This window comes from Cupressus sempervirens, chromosome 8 (genome assembly GCF_028749045.1).
Source record: "Cupressus sempervirens isolate cs-2001-9-10 chromosome 8, ASM2874904v1, whole genome shotgun sequence".
Classification (NCBI taxonomy): Eukaryota; Viridiplantae; Streptophyta; class Pinopsida; order Cupressales; family Cupressaceae; genus Cupressus; species Cupressus sempervirens.
Genome location: NC_143125.1, coordinates 463,355,139 through 463,376,306, shown reverse-complemented (window position 1 = coordinate 463,376,306; position 21,168 = coordinate 463,355,139). Strand labels below are relative to the sequence as shown.

Sequence of the window (21,168 nt, the reverse complement as noted above, 5' to 3'; positions counted from 1 at the left end):
CCTTGTGAAAAGATTTAACTATTCCACCTATTAGGATGAACCAGTAGCTAATCTCTGATTTGCAACTCTGATTTTCTATTTGAGATTCCTTTGGAATGTAATAATCACCCTGTTGTGATAGATAAATCTTTGCTGCTTCTTCTACTACTTGTAGCCTTCTTACTTTGCAATTCTGCTCTCACATATATCTTCTCATATTCATATTATTTCTTATTACTGCATTAGGATGTGATACAATACATTACATATATACCAATCCAAATTACAATTCATCATAGTCAACTAAAATACAAATTTCACCAAAATATACAAAGTTAGTCCAACTGCTAGTACTCAGGGTCTGAAGACAAACTTGGTGAGGTTCTGATACTTGGCAACCATTGTCAACACTCGACATTGTCATGCTCTCAGTAGATGTAGAAGCTCAGTTCATACTAATTACTTCCAAGTAGTTTGAACTCAGTCAACACTAGTGACTCGATGAACATTGTTAAACTTGAAATATAAACTGAATCACTTATTTGACATTGCATATCTTGGTCAACACTATCACTGCAAGCTTGGTATAAACTGAATCACTTGGTTGACACATTTTGTCTCGGTCAACACTAGATTCATATTACCAATGCTGCGAACTCAATAAATACTGGAGAACTCGATTTGCACTGAGAAACTCGATAAACACTAGAAGCTCAGTTTACATTGATCATCATCAACTTGGTAGATACTGCTCGATGCAAATTGAATATTATTTTTGGAACTTAGTAGCAATTGTAGAACTCAGTTAACACTATAAACTACAAGATAAGCTTGGTAGCTGCTAACCATTTGATTATGTGTGTGTCACTAATAAACAAACTTGACTATAATGTCAACAGATGTTGCCCAACAACTTTCTTCTTAGGCTCAGGTGGGGTACTAGGCTCTCCTTCATCAATGTATATGAAATTTATGTAATCTTCAGGTTCCTTCTTACATTCAACTTCATTTTTTTCTACATATTCATCAACTTTCATATTTGCACTTTCCACACTTTGTTAGTGTTAGAATTCAAACACATATATACTTTTCTTATAGTGGAATAACCTAAGAATATGCCTTCATCACTATTTGCATCAAACTTTCCATGTCTATTTTCCTTCAGTATCTAATATTTTCTTCTAGAAACTTTGAAGTATTTCACATTGGGTGCATATTCATGCCATAACTCAAAATATGTGATATTTGTACCTTTCTTGACTTGTACTCTATTCTATGTATAAACAGTAGTACTTATAGCTTACCTCCAATATGTTGGTACAACATTCTTCTTCATCATCAATGTCCTAGTACAATCCATAATTGATATGTTCCTCCTTTTAACTATACCATTTTGAGGAGGGGTCCTCGGTGCAAAAATTTGTCTCTTGATTCCTCTATCATTATAGAATGTGTTGAATTCCTCAGTTATGAATTCACCTCCTTTATCAGATCTCAGAAACTTCAAGTTATTTCCAGTTTTCTTTTCAACTCTAGCCAAATACCACTTAAATAATTGAAATGCATTAGATTTGGTTTTAGGAAACATTATGGTATAATTCTATAATAATCATCAACAAATAGCATAAAGTATTTGTCACCATGGTTTCTTTTAACTCCAATAGGTCCAAAAAAGTCGGTATGAACCAACTCCAATATATCATTAGATGAATAGGTCTTACTTTTGAAACTAGACTTTGTCATTTTCCCAATTGACATTGTTTACACATCACATTATCAGGTTTCTTCAATCTTGGTAACCCTCTCATTCTTTTCATCTTACTAATGCTTACCAAATTATCAAAGTTAACATGACATAGCCTCGTATGCCATAACCAAATGTCTTCAAATTGTGAAAACAAGCATGTATCATTAGACAGGTCTAGGTAGAACAAGTTACCTCTTGTTTGATCTCCACTTTCAATCACTTCACCAGAACCATTGTAGATCTTAATCTTCTTGTGTTGAAACTCAACTTTGTATCCTGAATTGTTCAATTGTGCAACACTCAATGAATTATAATCTAGTCCTTCAACCCAATAAGAATTATCACATCAAATCTTGTCAGACAATCTTATTGATCTGTTACCTTTCACAAGATATGGTGCATCATTACCAAACTTAACACAACTAGTGATAACTTTAAGAAATTCCCCTTTGGAAAAATATATAATTCATGGTGAATCCAACATTATTTTAGGGGCCAAAAAATAATTTGTATTGGTGAATTTTTTTTTTCAAAATAGGAAAAAAATTATTTCATTGTCGATTTTTTTTTATCATATGAAAATTTGGTAAAACCTTGGCGAATCTTTAATTATTTCAAAAATCAAGACCAAATTTGTTGATAATAGATTGAAGACGAGAATCAAAGAGGGAGATTGTTGAGAGCATACAAGTATGATCAATATGCTTCAATCATTGTTTTGTCACTAGTGTCATATTTGTTGGTAAGACAACTGCTTATATGATTTAAGTACTATCACTTATTTGATTGATGAACATGATTTGATCAAAAGATGTAAAAGATGTAACAATAGCACCTAGAGGAAAGGTTGAGTTATGATTATGTAAACGAGTACAAAAATCAATTAAGATAGTGATAAAATGATGTATTGATAATCTACATAAGGTTACAAAGGTTGGTTACACTAAGAACATTTAGAAGAATAAGTTACACAAAGTTTGTCTACCAAGCTTGACCAAGTGGATAATAGGTGACGAGCAAAGTCAGTGCAAGCCAAGCTAAAAATTAGTTGGATTTGAGTAAATGATTATTCTAGTGTATGTCGAGCAAAACATTGGATGTCGAGTAAAGTTTAGTTGATGCCAAGCACCAATAAACTTTAGTTCATGCTGATTAATTTTACATAGGATGCCAAGCAACGCAGTATATGTCAAGCATCAGAAGCAAGATAATGTTGAGCTGCTACATTATTTGAAAGATCATGAATTCAATGGATCTGAGCTAAATTTTCTTAGATTATGTGAACCAAGTGGAAGATAAGATTGATGAGCTGGTGGCACAAAATTCAAGGTAAACCATCTTTAAGAAAATTCAAAGAGGATTCAAGGAGAATTTTCTAGAAGAGATATGGAATGTGAGGTAGATTCATTGTATCCTACCTAATCCATTAAAACCCTAAATTGGACAATAGCGAATGAGCAACAAAATATCTTAATTTCCTATTTATGAGAATGGTTGGTCATGAAGCAAGGTTGTCATGTGCGAGAACCTAAGGAAGCCAAGGAGTCAAGGGTTTTGATTCATCTAGTGACCTAAGAGAAAAGTCTGCAATGGCATGTTAAGCAAGAAGGCTTAAGGGTATGAATGCTTGAAGGGTGAACAAGCTATCAGAGATGCAATTTATGAAGGCCAAGTAGAATGGAGGACTAAATAATGATATGTAATCTATAAATAAAGTTGTAAGTTGTTATCAGATCAAGCCTTACTGTTACTTTCTAACAATTCTATCAATCTAGGGTAAATCCTTTGGATTAAGGTTGACCTAATTGTCATTTGTAAATCCTTTAACTGGATGACATTCCAAGTGAATGGTCTAAAGTCCTCTAACAAGGCTCACTCCTAATAGGGTAATTGAAATCCTTTAACAGGGTCACATTTAACAATGTGTATTGTAACTTTAACAGGGTAGGCCTTTCACAGGGCATCACTTCAAAACAGTGAAAAAGAGTAGCATTTTATTGGTGGTTTTTCTCAAATTGGGTTTCCACATTAATCATTATGTCAAGTGTGTTGATAAATCTATTATGTTTCTTGTTTAGATTTTTGCAAGTTTTAAGTGATTAGATAATCTTATGGATGCATGCATGATGAAGTTAAATATTTTATGGGTTTACAAAGCTGTGAAAAGTTTTAGTTATATGTCTGGACCTTGGATAACTAATTCAACCCCCCCACTTCTCAAAGTTATTCTAAAGTATTCCAACAATGTAAAACTACCTAGAAACCAATAATTTTTATTATCCAAAATACAATAATCCTTTTAAATAACTGTTAGATGATCCTAAATCAATGATATAAATCCTATTTTAGGCTAAAATGCTAAAAAACAACAAGCTTCAGTGAAAGTTTCTGTAATAATGACACTTGTCCAAAACAAAATCTATTTTGGGCCAAAGATTAGAAGGATAAAAATTCCTTGGAAAGTCTCTGGAATAGAGACACTTGTCAAGTATATGTACTTTACATATAACCTAACTTAAATATTACCATAGATTGGTAAATGTGACAATCGAATCAGACATGCCTAGAAAATTGTCGACAAAAATATCTAATTTATCATGTGGAAAGATTAAATTGCACTGGTAAAGTCATCACCAAAATAGATATATTTATGTATCATTATTAGTAATTGGCCTAAGCATGGTACCCAATTTCTATAAAGTGTGGGCGGCATGACCACACCAAAAGTGCAATTTTTTATCCCTAAACATAGCTTCCTTAATAATGTTCTAAGGTTCAAAATTACTTTTATCACCAGTGATGTCATGTGAGAAACCACTATCAATTATCCATCTATCACCTTTAATCACATATGAAACAAGTACATTTTTATCATCTTCATCAGACTCATATTTCATTGCAACATAAACAACTTCTTCATCATGATTATTATAGTCATTAACAATTTCTTCTTCAACAATGTAACAAGATTACTTACATTTACCCTTGTATTCTTTCTATCATTTTTTGTCTCTTTCATCTCTTCTTCCTTTGAACTTGTTGTCTTTCCTTTCATCCTTGCCATCTCTATCGATACATCTTGCAACAATATGACCAACTTTATTGCATGAAAAATAGAGTACAAGAAGTTTACCTTTGAATTTTCATTTGCCTCATGGTAACCTTCTAGCCATTGATGCTTCAATATCCTCAAGATCATCATCATATATTTCAATCTCACTATCCTCATACTTTCTTTTCTTCTCCTTAGACCTATGTAAAACCAATTGTGACTTTAAAGCACATTCAATAGAAGGGACAGTAAAATTATCAAAATTTGACAATTCAAAAGTAGTAATTCTACCAACCAAACTATCAAGGTTAGATCATTACCAAGAGTACATCTCAGTTCTTGTATTGCAGATACTCTAATAGCATAAATAAGAAGTAAATTTCTTAGTACCTTGCAGATCACAATCTCATCATTGATCTTTCGTTTAGCTCCTTTGATTGTATTGACCACTTCTTTGATTCTTCCAACATATTGAACAATGTTCTGACCTTCTACCATCTTGATGCCATCAAACTTTCCTCTCAAGGTTTCTTATTTGACTCTTAGTACAATATTGTCTCCACCATAGATTATTGCCAGTTTGTTCCACATTTTCTTTGTAGTAATGGATTCCTTTATATCATCAAACTCTAAGTAAATTAGGTTAGATGCAATCTCCAACATTGAATGATTGTGTTCTTCTTTCTCCTCTACCTACTAAGTTTTCATAGGTGATGGTATTGCTATGTAGTTATGCTCCATAAAGAATATTGTTGAATCTCCAATTCTAGCAATGTGAAGCTTTATCAAACTTTTTCATGCAAAGAAGTTCTCCTTGTTCAACTTGGGTACCTCCTTTATGCATGTCTTTATCTTTAGCTTTAAGTCCCTTCAAACTTTTCTTACAAGCACCATAAGCTCTAATACCAATTGTTAGAATGATTTAGAATAACTGAGATGTTGGGAGGGGATGAATCAGTTATCCTTAGGTCTAGATGTATTAATTAAACTTTTAACCACTTTCAAAAACTTAGATCTATTCTTTAAATAACCCGATATCTATAGAAACAGAACATTTAGTAACATAAACTCACAGTTCTTTGTCCTAATAGTAACCAACTTGCAAAATATAAAGAAATAACAAATAAAACATCTCAAACAAAATTCACACAATTATAACTTCAGGATTTAATGTGGAAAACCACTTTGTGAAAACCACTAGTAACATGCTACCAAATTTTTAACCTTCTAAATTGAGTTTGGTTAAGAGCTAACCCTTTTAAAGGTTACAATAGACATTGTTAGGTGTGACCTTGTTAAAGGATTTAATCACCTTGTTAGGAGTTTCCTTGTTAGAGGGCTTAAGAACATCCCATTAAAATGTCACCTTGATTATAGGATTTATAAATGACTATTAGGTCAACCTTGATTAAAGGATTTCAACTAATACAATGGTTAGAAAGTAACAGTAAGTTGAACTGATAAATACAACTCACTTTGCAAATACATATCACAATGTAGCTCATCTGCTAATTTATTGAATGGACTTCATTCATGTCTCCATTACTATCTCTGATCTTCTTGGAAAATCCTTCAAGAAATCACTCTTCACCTCTACACTGATCTATACTTCACAACCTTCTACTTAAGTTCACCAATCAACAAAATTTCTAACCTCTTTAGGTTAATCCTTATACATCCTTAAATAGGTAGCTTTGATCTTTTTCCACTTAAACATCACCATAGATCTTACAATTAGGTCAACTTCATCGAATCCTTCCATACATTTTTGTTTCCACCTTCTCCTTCTAGATACTTATCTTTGAATCCATGCCTAGGAACACTTAAATATAGTTTGTCATGAATTAAATGCTCCAACTCATCAATACTTGTCCTTCACATGCTTTGACCAATACGAAAAATTCAACTATGTCAAGTAGGAATCTCAATTCCTTCACAACTATCAAATGCTAACACTCGGTCAATACTATGTTCCTTGGCCTCAATCATCACTAGATAACTCAGCCATGAATAAACTCTTTTACTCAACTTCTATAGTCTTCACTCAAACTTTTACTAATGTTTGGTCAACATTGTATTTTGTTGGCATGTACTATTTACTCGATCGACACCATCATAGCTCTGCTTCAACTATAAGTTCCTTAATATTCTACTATGTTGCTTGACTTAGCCTATACATTTGGTCTTCTATTGATCATCTCTACTAGGATTCAACTCAACTATGTTCTCCACTAGTGTAATGATTAAATAACACATTATCTTGTCAAAGTCTAAGTAATAAAGTGTTGATTGTAATTTCACATAACTCAACATTTCCACTAGGTCTTCTTGTTATCACTTCTTCTCAAATCCTCTTCATCAATCATCTTGTATGGCACTCTACTTAGATAGAAACTATCTTACCAATAAGGTTTGACATCAATGAGTACATAACAATTGTTCTAATTGTAGCTTCCAATAATATACTCACTAAGGCATTACCCAAGGATTCTTTTGAGTATTTAAGAGGTAAGTTAGGGGTGATTACCCTATCTGAAGAAAGATAAGAAGATATGTTGCATTCCATCAAATGTTTTGATCAAAATATCATGCACATCGATGCAAATAGGTCACATGTACTTTAGTAGTTGTCTAAAGATTGTGAAAAGATGAACAAAAGCATGAGTAGATGAGAGTGTAAAGAGTCAAGGTAACGATGAAAGAGATAGTGACATTTTTACATCAGTCATCCAGTCACAATTTGAAGATGATATGTGAATTCTTGATGTCTTTGGCATTGTTGTCAAAGAGGGAGAATTTATGCAATTACTTTTCATATAATAAGGGAGAATTTTTATAGTTACCATTTGTATTCATATAGAGAGTATGTGCTAAGATATAAGACAAAGAATCTATATGAATTAATTGATGTTAAAAGAGGGAGACATATGTTGTTGTATGTATATCAAAGAGTGAATAGAACTAGTGGTGTTGTCATCCAGACATCAGAGGGAGAAGTTGAATTATAAGAAGAGATATGAAAAAAGTGTTGCCAATATAGTAGGTATTATAATTGGTGTTAGCACTGATAATTGGTATGTTAGAGGGAGAATTTTAAGTGAGTACAAGATGAGAATCATAATTAAAGTAAGAATATTAATGAAGATATCTATCAAATCATAGAGGGAGTTGTTAAGGATATTTTATTAATAGATCATGAGAATGTAATTTGCATGGTAACTAGAGGTGTTGCCATCAATGCCAAAGAGGAAAATTATTTTTGATATAAAAGCAACCAAAACTAGGGGGCAGGGAAATTGTTAGAAACTACAATTGATTTTTTTATGTTGTCATTGATGCTAAACCCATTGGAGAGACATTTACTAATAATTTAGAGTGCCATATCTATTGATTGATGAAGAGGATTTGAAAATAGAGATAACTAGATCCACTAGTGATGTTATTGAGTGATGAGGAGCAAGTATGATTGAATTACAATGGGAACTTGATCAATTAGTCTTTGAGAAGATGATGTTTTGTTCAATTATCATATGAAGTATAGATGTGTTGAGTTGAACAGAAGAAAATATTAGTAAAATGTGGTTGGTCAATGAAGGAGATGAAACAAAAGATTAAGGAACTTAAGAGTTAGCTAAGTAAACAATATTATCTAAGTGATAGTTATGGCCGAGCAAGTTGAAGAAGACAAATATAGTAGCGATCAAGTGTAGTGAAGACCAAGCAAGTAAGTGTAAGCTAAGTGAGACAAAAAAATAGTGACCGAACTACACAATTTTGGCCGAGTGTCAACAAAAGTTATAGTTTGTGAAAGAATCAAGTTTGAGGCTAACATAGTCAAATTTTTGGATTAGTCAAGATGCCTAGATAATAAGGATTGATGATTTGGCATATATAATGCATGAATTGAATTTGTTATGTGATCAAAGGAAAGGATTTAAAGATAAGTTTCTAAAAGTATTAAGAAAGGAGTAGAAGGACAAAAGGATGGATGGATTCGTTGAATCTAACCTAGTCCTAAGATCTACTGTGATGTTTAAGTAGAAAAAGATCAAAATTACCTATTTAAGGAGGCATAAGAGATGTTTTCTAAGATTGGTTTGTTGTTGATTGATGATTAGGACCTGTGAAGAACAGAGTACCAAAGGAGAAGGGAAGAGATTGGTGAAGTGTGATTGTTTGGGTTTCCAAGTGAATAAATAATGGAGATGAAAATGAAATCTAGTCAATGAACCAACAAATGAGCCAAATAGAGAATTGCATTTGCAAAGTGAGTTGTGTTTTATAGGTCAAACCTGCTATTACTTTCTAACCATTGTGGTAGTCAAAACCCTTTAATCAAGGTGACATTGTAATGGAATAATCCAAAGTCCTCGAACCATGCCACTCCTAACAAGGTGATTAAATCCTTTAACAAGGTCACAACTAATAGTGTGTTTTGTAATCTTTAACAAGGTTGCCTCTTAATCAAGCTCATTTCAATAAAGTGAAAAAGTGATAGCATGTTACTTCGTGGTTTTTCCCAAATTGGGGTTCAATGCTAAATACTAGTATCATATATGTGTAAATGCTATGTGTGATGCATGTTATTTACTATTATTTATTTTACTATTGGTCGACATATACTGAACAAAGTGTTAAGTAATGAACAATATATTATGTTGTTGATGTGTTTCTATATAGACTAAGTGTTTTAACAAGTTGAATTGGTACATTTGGAACTAAGGATAATTGATTCATCCCCCCCCCCCCCCCCCCCCCCACTCCTTAGTTATTCTAAATATTCTAAATAGTGTTCCAACCTCAACTTCCATTTGTCCTCCACCCTACAAACATGGTCCATTTTCCTTTCATGTGCCTCTAGGTAGTCTTTGCAAATGATCATCATGGATTCAACTTGAGCAATAGTAGTGAAATTTTTTACTACTGTTTCTCTTACTTCTTTCATAATTTTCACTTTATCTTGGAAGGATGTCATGTCAGTATTTCTTTGGTTCCTAGGTCAAGTCGATCCTCATTTTCCATAATCTTGACATCAATACATCTGATGTCATTATCTATGATACGTCTAAGGTACTCCATTTATTTCAAAAAATTGGATGTCTCATCTAGGCCATGTTCAATGACTACATTCCTCCATTCCAAGTTGATCCTTGCCACAAATATGAAATTGGCATTAATGCCAACATTTGTTTTTTCTGCTACGAATCTAGCTTCACCATAGGCTTGAACCTCACTGATCTGGATGAAATATTTATCCCATCTAGCTTTCTCTACCCATTCAAGTATTGAGTTCATAATATAATTAAGCAATGTCTTTGCCTACCCATATCTTAGTTTCAGTGAAATCAAACATATAGTTCACTCCATTGGCCATTATTGATCTACCCACTCGTTGAATACCTTTGCAATAGATCTATCTTTCTTGATGTGATCTAACAACTTCTAATTGGCAGGGGATATGACATCTATTACATAAGTCATAACTGGTAAGGCTAATGCATTAGGATTTTGGAGGGCAGGATGTACTCATCCATTAATTGCAGGGATTGGTTTAGATTCCTCTTATCCTTCCAATCTTTCCAACTCCTATTTTCAATCTTCTTGTTGTTGGAATAAAAAAATCATATCCACTACCCTAGTTGCAGGCCCAAGATCAGTCCTTTCTATTGTATAATCCCAAGGTATGATTTCATCTTAGCTCTTTTCATTTGCTGGTTTGTATATATCTTCTATGAAATGCTCAATTTTCTCATCTAATTCGAGCATAGCTTCAATTTTGGGCTTCTTACTTTTGGGTGGTTTACCTAGGCATTTGTTGACCATATCTCCTACTTGAAAAATTACATGAACTATATTCCTCTTTGTGTTGATCAAAAGGTTGAACCAATTAGGTGCAGAGGAATTACCTTTGATATGAGGCATTGAGCACTCTTAAGGGTTCTCAACAGCTAATGCACTTGAAATCATAGCATCAACATAAGCATTTTCTTGCATGTTCCTTTGTTCAATGGCTTCAGTAGGATTATCTACAAAATATTCTACTACTGGTTCTCCCTTGTCTTTCTCCTTGTCTAGGTCTACCATATCCCTTTCTTGTATCTTTTTCTTATGGCTTCATGAATGAGTAACCATTATGAACCCACTATGAAGGTTTAACTTGAATGCCAAGTAGTTTTCTCACATAGGATTCAACTTTAAACTCTTGTGCCTTATTGCCTATAGAGGGACATGGTACAATTTCATTAGCATGTGAGGGAGACAATGTTGAACTAGAGCTAGTTGGAGCTATTGAATGGGGTTATTTTATTCCCTTCAATTTTAATTGTATTATTTTCTCTTTGAGCCACTCTTTGGTTTTGTTAATGAAAAAAAGAGTTCTTGCATGAATATCATCTTTCTTTGGCTTGTCCCAATCTTTATTAGATATAGGGAAGGTGTCAACTTGTTTTTCAAATTTTGGATCTACTGCTTCTTCATCTTTAGCTTCTTCAATCCCATAAATCTTCATTAGTAGTTTGAACTTTGTGATTTGTTTCAAAGTGAACCTAGACCACCACCTCTTTCTTACTTCAAAATCATCTTCACAATCTACCTAGTTCAAATTGAGAATAAGAAAAACCTTTACTTTCAAACTTAGGTTAGGTTGAGTAAGGATTCAAGTTCATGGTTTTTAGTTTAGCCTCCAATTTAAAAGCATCTTGAATGCTCTTATAGTTATAGTGACCTAATTCAATAGGAAAAACAAATCTAGAACCTTTCCTCACCTTGCAATTCTTGTCAACATCAACAACTTGTTGACATACTTGGATCAACACATATCTATCTAAATAGTATGTGGGTAACTTTAGAGGTTTCGCTTGAAATGATCCGTCTCTTAACTATGTGAATTTGGAAAACTATACAAAGAAACAACCATGAATTTTAATTAGTTCAACATTTTTTTAGATAACCTTCTATTTTCCTCCCCCTATAGTTGAAAAACTAGCCTAACTAGAAATATGTCATGTACCCTCTAGAAATCTCCAAGATTTCTTTTCTATTGTACTAGAGTGTAGTAATTATAGATAGTCATGTTACCAGTCCAAAACTTGTGAGTCAAGCCTTCCCACTCTCTGCTAAGTTAGCTAAAATGTAAAATAAGTATAATGACATGTAAACACAAATAGTTCTAGACACTTGTGAAAGCTCCTCATGAAGTCAGTCTACAATAATTTTAGCGCAGTCAATGTATTTATCATCGCCCAAAATAGTCTGAATGAAGAATTTTTCCCATAAAAAAAGAATTCTTGTTTCCCTTTATCATGTTCAACAAAATAATATCTTTGATTTCTAGAATCATGTTCTCTCTAGTTAAAGGTTGCGGAAAATGAGAACAACCTTTTTTTGGCTTCAACAACCAATTCTTAGCAATGTTATTGTTGTTGTATTTGGCATTGATTGTGAACTAGGAATACGATAGGCTTATTGTCCAATCCTCATACACCTCCTTAGGAATAATTCTTGAGGCTTCCATGACTATGACACTATTTGCATACACCAAAACCTCACCACAGTGAGCCTTGATACATCTATTAGCAGCGTCATATTTTTCCCTTCATTCTAGCACTAGCTCAAGCTAGAGAATAGCTTTAGGGAACCCACCAACTCGTTCCAACCCAATTGCAAAAACCCTTTTACCTATAGACCCAGGTTGGGGTTTTCCCAACCTAGACACTACCCTTTCAATTTCTTCATCAATTAGTTTAGTATCCCCTAATTCTAGTAAGAAATTCATTAAGGGTGCAGGCTTCATTTTTTTAGGAAATTTGGGGCATAGTGTAGCCTTGAAAATTTGTAGTTCTTAATTATGCATCACTAAATGGGGTACAAAAGAAGAAATTAGACAAGTTTCTAAATTATTAAAAGAGAAATAAAAATAGAAGATTTAGGTAAGAGATACAAACTCACTATGCTTGAATTTATGAAAATCTCTTGACACAAACACTACTTTTCCACTTTCTTTTAATTCCAAGAAAACACAGTGAGCTTACCTCATTCATAAAATCATGGCATTTTACCAGAAAGGAGATTTATGATAGCTTGGGTCTAGGAAACATGCTCGCTAAATGATAGGGGAAAGTACCAATTTGATAGCCCGTGTAATAATCTTTAATGAGGGAATTAACCTTCATACATATTAAATCTCACTTTGTTGCTACATTTTCCATTTATCATTTAATACATGTCTTGTCACCTTTCTCAAATAGAATTGAGTGTTTTCATATGCCATGTGTCTATGAGTGGCTAGCTATAATCTTGTGAACTTTGAACCTTTGAAACATTAAAATAATTGGTTCAGAGTTCAAGTTCTATTCACCGATGATATTGGAACATGTCGCTTAACAGATTTGACTCATAACAATCTTGACATAATTTTTCCTTATTGAACTTTGAACCGAAACTTGCATGACACAAGGTGTGAAGCTCAACTTCACCTTAAGAGTGCCAAGGTCCACTTAATGATCACAAAACTTCATGTTGAATGAACAAAACATGCAAGGACAAAAATATGAATGTTGAACCTTGAACCAAGTGATTCAATACTTCAAGTTGGATAGTTAGGTTCGATTCAAGATAAAGTAAGGTGGAGTACTGCGACATGAAGTAAGGGGTGACTTTGAACCTTTGAACCTTGAATCAATAAGGTTCACGTTCAAGGTTTAGGATTTCATTAAGGGTCATTTGTGTTTAAAGAATTTTGAAAAAAGACAAGGTAAAAACATAGGTAACAAACAACAACTACACTCAAAATATTAACTTTTGGACTAATATCATTTTTATTCTATAGGACTATCATATGGAATTCAAATATCCATATTGACTTGATATATAAACTCATTTCCAAAACCATAAAATTATACCATTACCTGTTGAGGAGTGTGGAGAAAAATATAGACATACAATCTATCAAAACTATAAGAGCTCGTGTTGCTAGGAAAACTTGTGACATCAATGCCAACATTCCAATAGAGATGTCAGTGCATTTAACACAAGAGATGCACAAGTACATTGATACCATGTTTGACTAGAAATTAAGGTTCTTTTCTAGAAAAAGTAACCCATATTGTAATTCTAAAATGAACATGTCCAACAAATCATTCTTCAAAAATGGTAAAAGTCTGGGACTCCTTTGTAGATATTTTCCCATGTATTGAACTTGGAGTATTGCATTTAAAGGCCCAGGAAAAGTATATCTTCACAAGATGCTAGGGTCAAGGGGAGTTCTTGGATTCAAAAGATGTGTGTTTAATTCTATAGAAGATGCCAACATTTGTATTGAGTAGACATAAATTTTCATTCTCAGGGGATATTTTGAAGATGTCAAGATAGATAGGAAGATTGTAACACAAGAGGGCCTAATTTAATTGTGAAATATGGATGGGTATGTTAATTTGACTACCTCTCTACTCTTTCACATTTTGTCCCATGTTTTTAGTTCTTTTATTAAGATGAAGTAATCTACTTATTGGTTTATCCACTTCACTTTGAAAGGAAACTACTTACCTCTAACGTGGTAGAGAAGCTTGCAATTGTCATATTGCCAAGTATATCTCATTAATTTGGATAAACTTACAGAGAAGAAGAGTCCAACATATTGATGAAATGTATATCTAGAGGAGAGAACACAAGTTGATGATGATACTACACAATATGACTAGTTCTAGGCATTGGTTTGGATAAGTTTGAGAGTGCGAGTTCTAGAAATTCCAAGGATGAAGAGTTGAGAATGCTTAAAGGAACCACTTTGGGCTAGTTTGTAATTTGTAATTTTATATTTTTAATCGTCACACGCAAATTTCAACTAGAGATTCCAAGGTTAATGGTTGCTTCAAAAGTTTAAAGATTCAACTCAATCATTATAACACTTTTAAATTTATTATTTACTATTTAGTAGTTTACATACTCTCCCAAAATTTCATTTGTAATTATTTTACACATTCCTTACACATGTTTTTATAACTAAGTTTCAAGTACTCTATGTATATTTATTTACATCACCTCTCATTATTGTCCATGCATCATCCGCAAACTTCAACCTTTGGCCCTCATAACCCGTCCTTCCATCAAGAAACTCTAAGAACTCCAGTAAATACTAAACCACTAGATTTCTATGGCTCTATGTAGACAAGACAAGGACTACATAAAATATTTAGAGAGTAATTATCTAAAATAAATTATAATTTATTTAAAATAAAATTAATTATTTGCATTCAATTAGTTAAGAACATTTAACTAACTAGTAGTCGCAAGCTTTTGTGCTTGCAACGATGAGCCATTAAGTAAAATAAAACTTAATTATGTAATAAATAATATTTATTTATTTAATTTATTATATACTAATAAATTATCATCTAAAAAATATTCCAATAAAAATCTATTATGAAAAACTAATAAGAAAAAAATATGAAAAAATAACACGTATAAAGTGGAGCAAAAAATATAAACTAAAATAATTATAAAAACTAAAAACTAAATTAAGGGAAGTCCTAGTGCTTCACCTCTGTGAGCATCACCTAGATCCAGTGACTGCTAAGTATTCTATTTATTATAATGAGAGATGGATTTTTATAAATCACCACTCATTAAACATCAATGAGTTTGACTCAAAAATTACATAGTTAAACCCTAATAACAATATCACAATTTAAATTGTTGTGGAAAAATATCTCCTACTTATTAATTTAAAGTCTATTAGCTTAAATATATGAATAAAATCATTTAAAAAAATTAAAAACTAAACTAATTTAAAATCTACCAACTTAAATATATGAAGAAAAATCATTTCAAAACAATCTTTGTAAAAAAAAAAACTATTATGAAAAATTAATATAAGAAATATATATTAAAAAATAACAACTCCCACAAATATCATATTGGCTAAACTAAAAATACACATTTAAATGAAAAACTATACTAATTTAAAAACTAAAACTTCAACCATACAAATATCCTATTCGTGAAATTCAAAATCAATAGTTAAAGTGATAAACTAAACTAATTTTAAAAATAAATTAAAAACTAAAATTCTAATTAATAATTATAAAAACAAATAAACTTAACTAATTTAAAGTCTATTAGCTTAAATATATGAATAAAATATTTATTTTAAAAGATCTCTAAAAATTAATATGAGAAATATAAAAAATATAGTAAAAAAGTAGGAACTAACTAAAATTAATATTTAAAGTAAAAAAAACTAAACTAACTAAACTAAAATTAATTTATAAATTAAATACAAGAGTTAAAAATAGAGATAAATAAATAAATAAGAAAAAAACAAAGTTAACAGTGTAAATAATAGCTAATTAAATTAAATAAATAGGAAAAAAAAGAGAGTCAAAATTGGAGTGAGATAAAATTGGTTGAAAAATAATTAATGGCAATTTTCTAGCTAAAAAAGTAATTTTACTGCTAGCCTATGACTAAATTAAGCATGTCTCCTTAAGATACAATTATACTTGTAAATACAATTGACATGCATAAAATATTAAAAAGTTTAAGATTATCACAATTATCTTATTGGCATGACTTGATACAATAATAAATAAATATCTTAATTGAAAGTTAATCATGTAAAATAATGGTTGAAGAGGGATTAAAGAATAACATAATTCACATGGCTACCTCCGCTTGAGTGAAATCTAGTGATACTACAATATTATTCACACACACAAAAAAAAAATAGTCAAAACATGTAGTAAAAGGTGAGTTTAAAATTGTTGACTGGCCTCTATCTCTCATATGACCATTTGATCATTTTAATGTCTTTAATTTAATTTTTTATTAAAAAAACTATTTGCTAATAATTTAAATTCTTTAAAATAAAAAGATTTACAAATTAATATATAAAAAATTGAAAATAATTATAAATTAATATAAATATATAATAAATAATATAGAAACATTACACTACATATTAATACATTAAGGAGAAACCAAATTTATTAAACAATTTAAATTTTTTAATATATATTAAATAAAATTAAAACATATATATTATATATTAATATTTTAAACTTTAGAAATGTTTCTATTTAATTTTTAAAATACATAAACTTGAAGATTAATTAATAATTTAAATATTATAATTAAATTTTATAAAAATATAACATGTCAATTTTCTTTTAAAAGAGGAAAACGACCATTACTAAAATCAAATTAATAATATAAAACAATATATAACATACAAGAGTCAAAAAGTTTGGCATGTATGTACCTGCCATGATATTAGGCCCACGGATGCAGATCTCTCCTTGTTGTTTCGGAGGAAGAGGATTACCCGTTTCAAGACTGGTAATTTTCGCTTCAATGCTTGGAAATAGTGTTCCTACAGACCCAAAATCACCATTTCTTTCTCTGGCCATTATTGTTGCAGTGCCACAAGCTTCAGTCAGACCATACCCCTGTTTGCATTAATACACTTTTGTTTATTTGCCCTTCATTTCTTATGCTTTCTTCTAAAAGCACGAACCTAATATAGTAACATGTGCAAATGAAATTGTTCAATACAAGGTGTCTTGAGCAGTGTTCCAGTTTTCCTATTACACTCATTTTGCAGGTAGAAACAGAAAAGACTGGTGGGTACAGAAGTCAGAGATATTAGATTTCTACAATCTATTATAATTGTCATAAAAGTTTTCAGGATTCGATTCTGTATTTATTTTTTATTTTTAGTATTAATGTCTGGGATCACACTCCCTGATCCGTCATGAGAATGAAAGTGAAGAAGAAATCTAACAGAAAAAACGATGCTGGCTGGATCACAGGGTGTGATCCGAAACATTGATACTAAAAATAAATACACAATCGAATCCAGAAAACTTTTATGATAATTGATGTGACTCACCTGAATGATCTGAGCTGTAGGGATATTTGCTGCAGTCTCCTCCATAACATCCCTTCCAATTGGAGCAGCTGCACAGATGACTTCCTTGAGAGAAGACACATCATACAGCCCAATAATCTCCCTACTCTTTGCAAGTGCCATCACAATGGGTGGCACTATGGGCAGATGAGTCACCTTGTACTCTTGAATGACCCTTAGCATCCTCACAAGATCAAATTTAGCCATGGAGACCACAGCATTTCCTGCCTGGAGCTGCCCAAGTGTTACAACAGAGAGTCCATAGACATGGAACATTGGAACAAGGCACAGCCAGATCAGACCCCTTTCACCCCTGGCCTCTTGGTCTCTACACACCATGGAGGCAGATGCCATGAAATTCCTATGACTCAACATAACCCCTTTGCTGACCCCAGTTGTTCCAGAGGAGTACAAGAGTGCTGCTGTGTCCCTTTGCCTTATTCTGAACACAGGTTGGGGATAACTCTTGTTGGCTCCCATGTTTAATACTTCAGAAAACAGAGTAATGGGTATTCTTGACCTAAAACCCACATTGATATCAGATCCTATCATGACTGTGGGTATGCCCAAATTCTCAACTTTGTGCCACACATCGGGGATTGTAAAGATGAGCTTGGTCTTTGAATCTTGCACTTGTTTGTTGACTTCCATGGTGGTGTAGAGAGGATTCACTGTGGTTGCTATTCCCCCAATTGAAATGATTCCCAAGAAACAGAGGGGGAAATTGATGGAATTTGGAGCAAATATGAGAACCACATCTCCTTTTCTGATACCAAGTTGGTACAATCCACTGCCCACCCATTTAACCCTCTCTTGAAAATCTTTGAAGCAGAGTTTTTCCCCTGAATCAGCATCAATTAATGCTGTTTTGTAAGCATAAGATGCTGAGTTTCTGAACATGAAGGAGATGAAGTTTGTATGCTCCTCATCCTTTGGAAGTATCAATGGAGGGTAGGGAGACCTGAATATTCCATCCTCTCCATAGCCACTCTTCTCCACCATCCTTTTTGTTGTTGTTAGTAATGAATGGTTCCTGGGTGTGTGTGAATGTTCTGCCAGGTTTATAATGGATTGTTTGCAGACGCAGAGACTTTTTTCAGCTATGAAAGCTCACAAGTCAAAGGCATTCAGTCAGGGAAGATCTAGAAGAAAAAGATAAGACTTAGCTTCCACGAGCTCAAAGATGAGACTTTTAATGCAGACGAGTACAAAGGTAATTAGGAATCCTTTTCTGTTTGGTACGCTTTTGCAGTCATTTCGGTGATTGTTTATAACAGACCAAAGGTTTTTAAGGTTGTCCGTGTATTTGAATGAATTTGGGGAGAGCTTTTTCAAACCTCCAATATGGATTTAATTTGAAGGAGAAATTGTATTTATTTTGTTAATTTGAGGATACATTTGATATAATCCTCAAATCAAAGCTGCTAAGTTCTATAAGTAGGAAATAATTTTTTATTGATTCAAGTTAAATTATGATATTATAACAATTCAATTAAACAACTAAATTTTTAATGGTTACAACTTACACCAAGAAGCAATATTTAGAATTTTCACCATTCCAAATCAATCAAATCTAAGTCCAATATCTAGACTGAATAGATTAGAATTTTGAACCATTCTAAATCACTCAAATTTTGAACCATTCTAAATCACTCAAATCTGACTCAAATATCTAGAATGAATAGAAAAAACGAACATGGATTTTAACTTTAATGAGTTCAAGGACATGATCTTTAACAATATGATTAGTTGTCTTTAGATAAGCGTTTTTAAGTTAGGTTAGTGAGTTGAGTTGATTTGATTGTTAAGTTAGGTTAGGTGACTATTTAGAATTTTCAACCATTCTAATTGAGTCAAATCTAAGTCGAATATCTAAAATGAATAGAAAAAAAAGACAAGGATTTTAACTTGCTTGAGTTCAAAGATAAAACTTTTAACAGCATACATAATCAGTTATCCTTGGGTATGATTTTTAAGTTAGGTCAATGTGTTGAATTGATTGTTTATTAATATATCAAGGACTTTTAAAGTTTTCAATTCTATTTGTATGAATTTATGATAGATATTTTTCAAACCTCGTTTATATCTTTTTAATGATATTTTTATACTAAACTATTTGTATTCTTTAAGAATATATTAAGTAATATTTATTATAATAATTAATTAAACAAAAAAAAAATTATTTTTTAATACGTAGGAGATATTTTTTGTAACAAGACAAGCTATGGTAAGGCTCTCATGAAATTTGAATGGTTATAACAACAAACAAATATTTGGCACCTTCAACCATGCCAAAGCTATCTTTGAAAATCCAAGCCAACATTCCCCTTTTTTCCTCCCTCCATGACCTTCTCTAACATTGAAGGCATTTAGCATAAAAGCTTTGAAGTCCTCAAAAAAGTCATTTTGAGTGCTTTTAAGATCCTAAAACTTCCTAGATTTTGGTGTCTATAAAGTTGTGTGCTCTTGTGGCATCCCATACATAGGCCAAATTAATTGCTCTTAAATGAGAATCAAAGTATTATGCATTGACATGAGCATGTTCTCAAATCTTCCTTTGCCAAACACTCCTCCTCAACTAAGTAGTATATTTACTTAAAAGATAGTCCAATTCTTTCCTCCATACGCTTTGTTTCTAAGAGAAAGATCGTGAAGACCTACCCCACCACAATGTTTATCTAAAGCCATCTCCTAGAGAGAAATTAAAGGGATTTTCCTTTGCCCTGAAAAATTGTTGCTCCATATGAAATTGGTAATGATCTGCCTAATTTGTTTAATCACTACTACTGGAGCATGAAGAATAGAAATGAAATAGTTTAGTGTAGCTAAAAGAACAGATCTAACTAAGAGAATTCTACCTGAAAAAGATAGCCACTGGACTTTCCAAGTAGAAATTCTATTTTTTATCCTATCCATGATGGTCTTTCAGTACATAGTTTTGTTTGTACCTACAAAAAAGGGAATTCCCAAGTAGACTGAAAAAAAAAGATCTTACTGAAACCCCAAAATTTGAACTATCTTAGAAGAAATAATTGCATTTGTAAAGAAGATGTATAGTTTAGACTTAAGGGGCACTAATGCTTTGTCTTGATATTAAAGTGTACAAATCTAAGACTTTTTTCATAACTCTAGCTTCTTGCACTGTTGCATGGCCAAATAGGAGAGTATTATCTACAAAAAGGGAGTGAGTGACTAAAATTGTAGATTGTGGAATTTGTATCCCACTTCACTGATTTAGAGCATGTTTAGAAGTGATCAATGTTAGATTGTGGTGACTGATTAGGGAAGTACTATACATACTCCATATTTTATTGGAATTTTGGGTTGACATGTAATTATTAATTATAACCCTAAAGTGGTAAAAATACTTGTATAAAAGGGCTTAGGGTTAGGGATTGTTTCAGTGTGGTGATGAGAATATTAGTTCTTGCAGTGGTATTGAGCTGTAAGGGATTATAGATTGTAATAAGGTTTTAATCACTATAT

General features: G+C 32.1%; 1 protein-coding gene across 3 annotated transcripts in view; it reads right to left on the bottom strand.

The window, feature by feature from the left end:
• The window catches only part of LOC149543243 (putative CoA ligase CCL7), a 149,542-nt gene extending 130,825 nt beyond the window's left edge, over positions 1-18,717 (bottom strand). For all 3 annotated transcript variants that reach the window (XM_089798090.1, XM_089798088.1, XM_089798091.1), the window contains exons 1-2: positions 17,665-18,717; positions 17,035-17,221 (exon numbers count right to left, since the gene is read on the bottom strand). In XM_089798090.1, the coding sequence (XP_089654216.1) occupies positions 17,035-17,221; positions 17,665-18,684 (1,207 nt within the window). In that variant the 5' untranslated portion in view covers positions 18,685-18,717. The remainder of the gene's footprint in view (positions 1-17,034; positions 17,222-17,664) is intronic.
• Between the last annotated feature and the right edge of the window lie 2,451 nt (positions 18,718-21,168).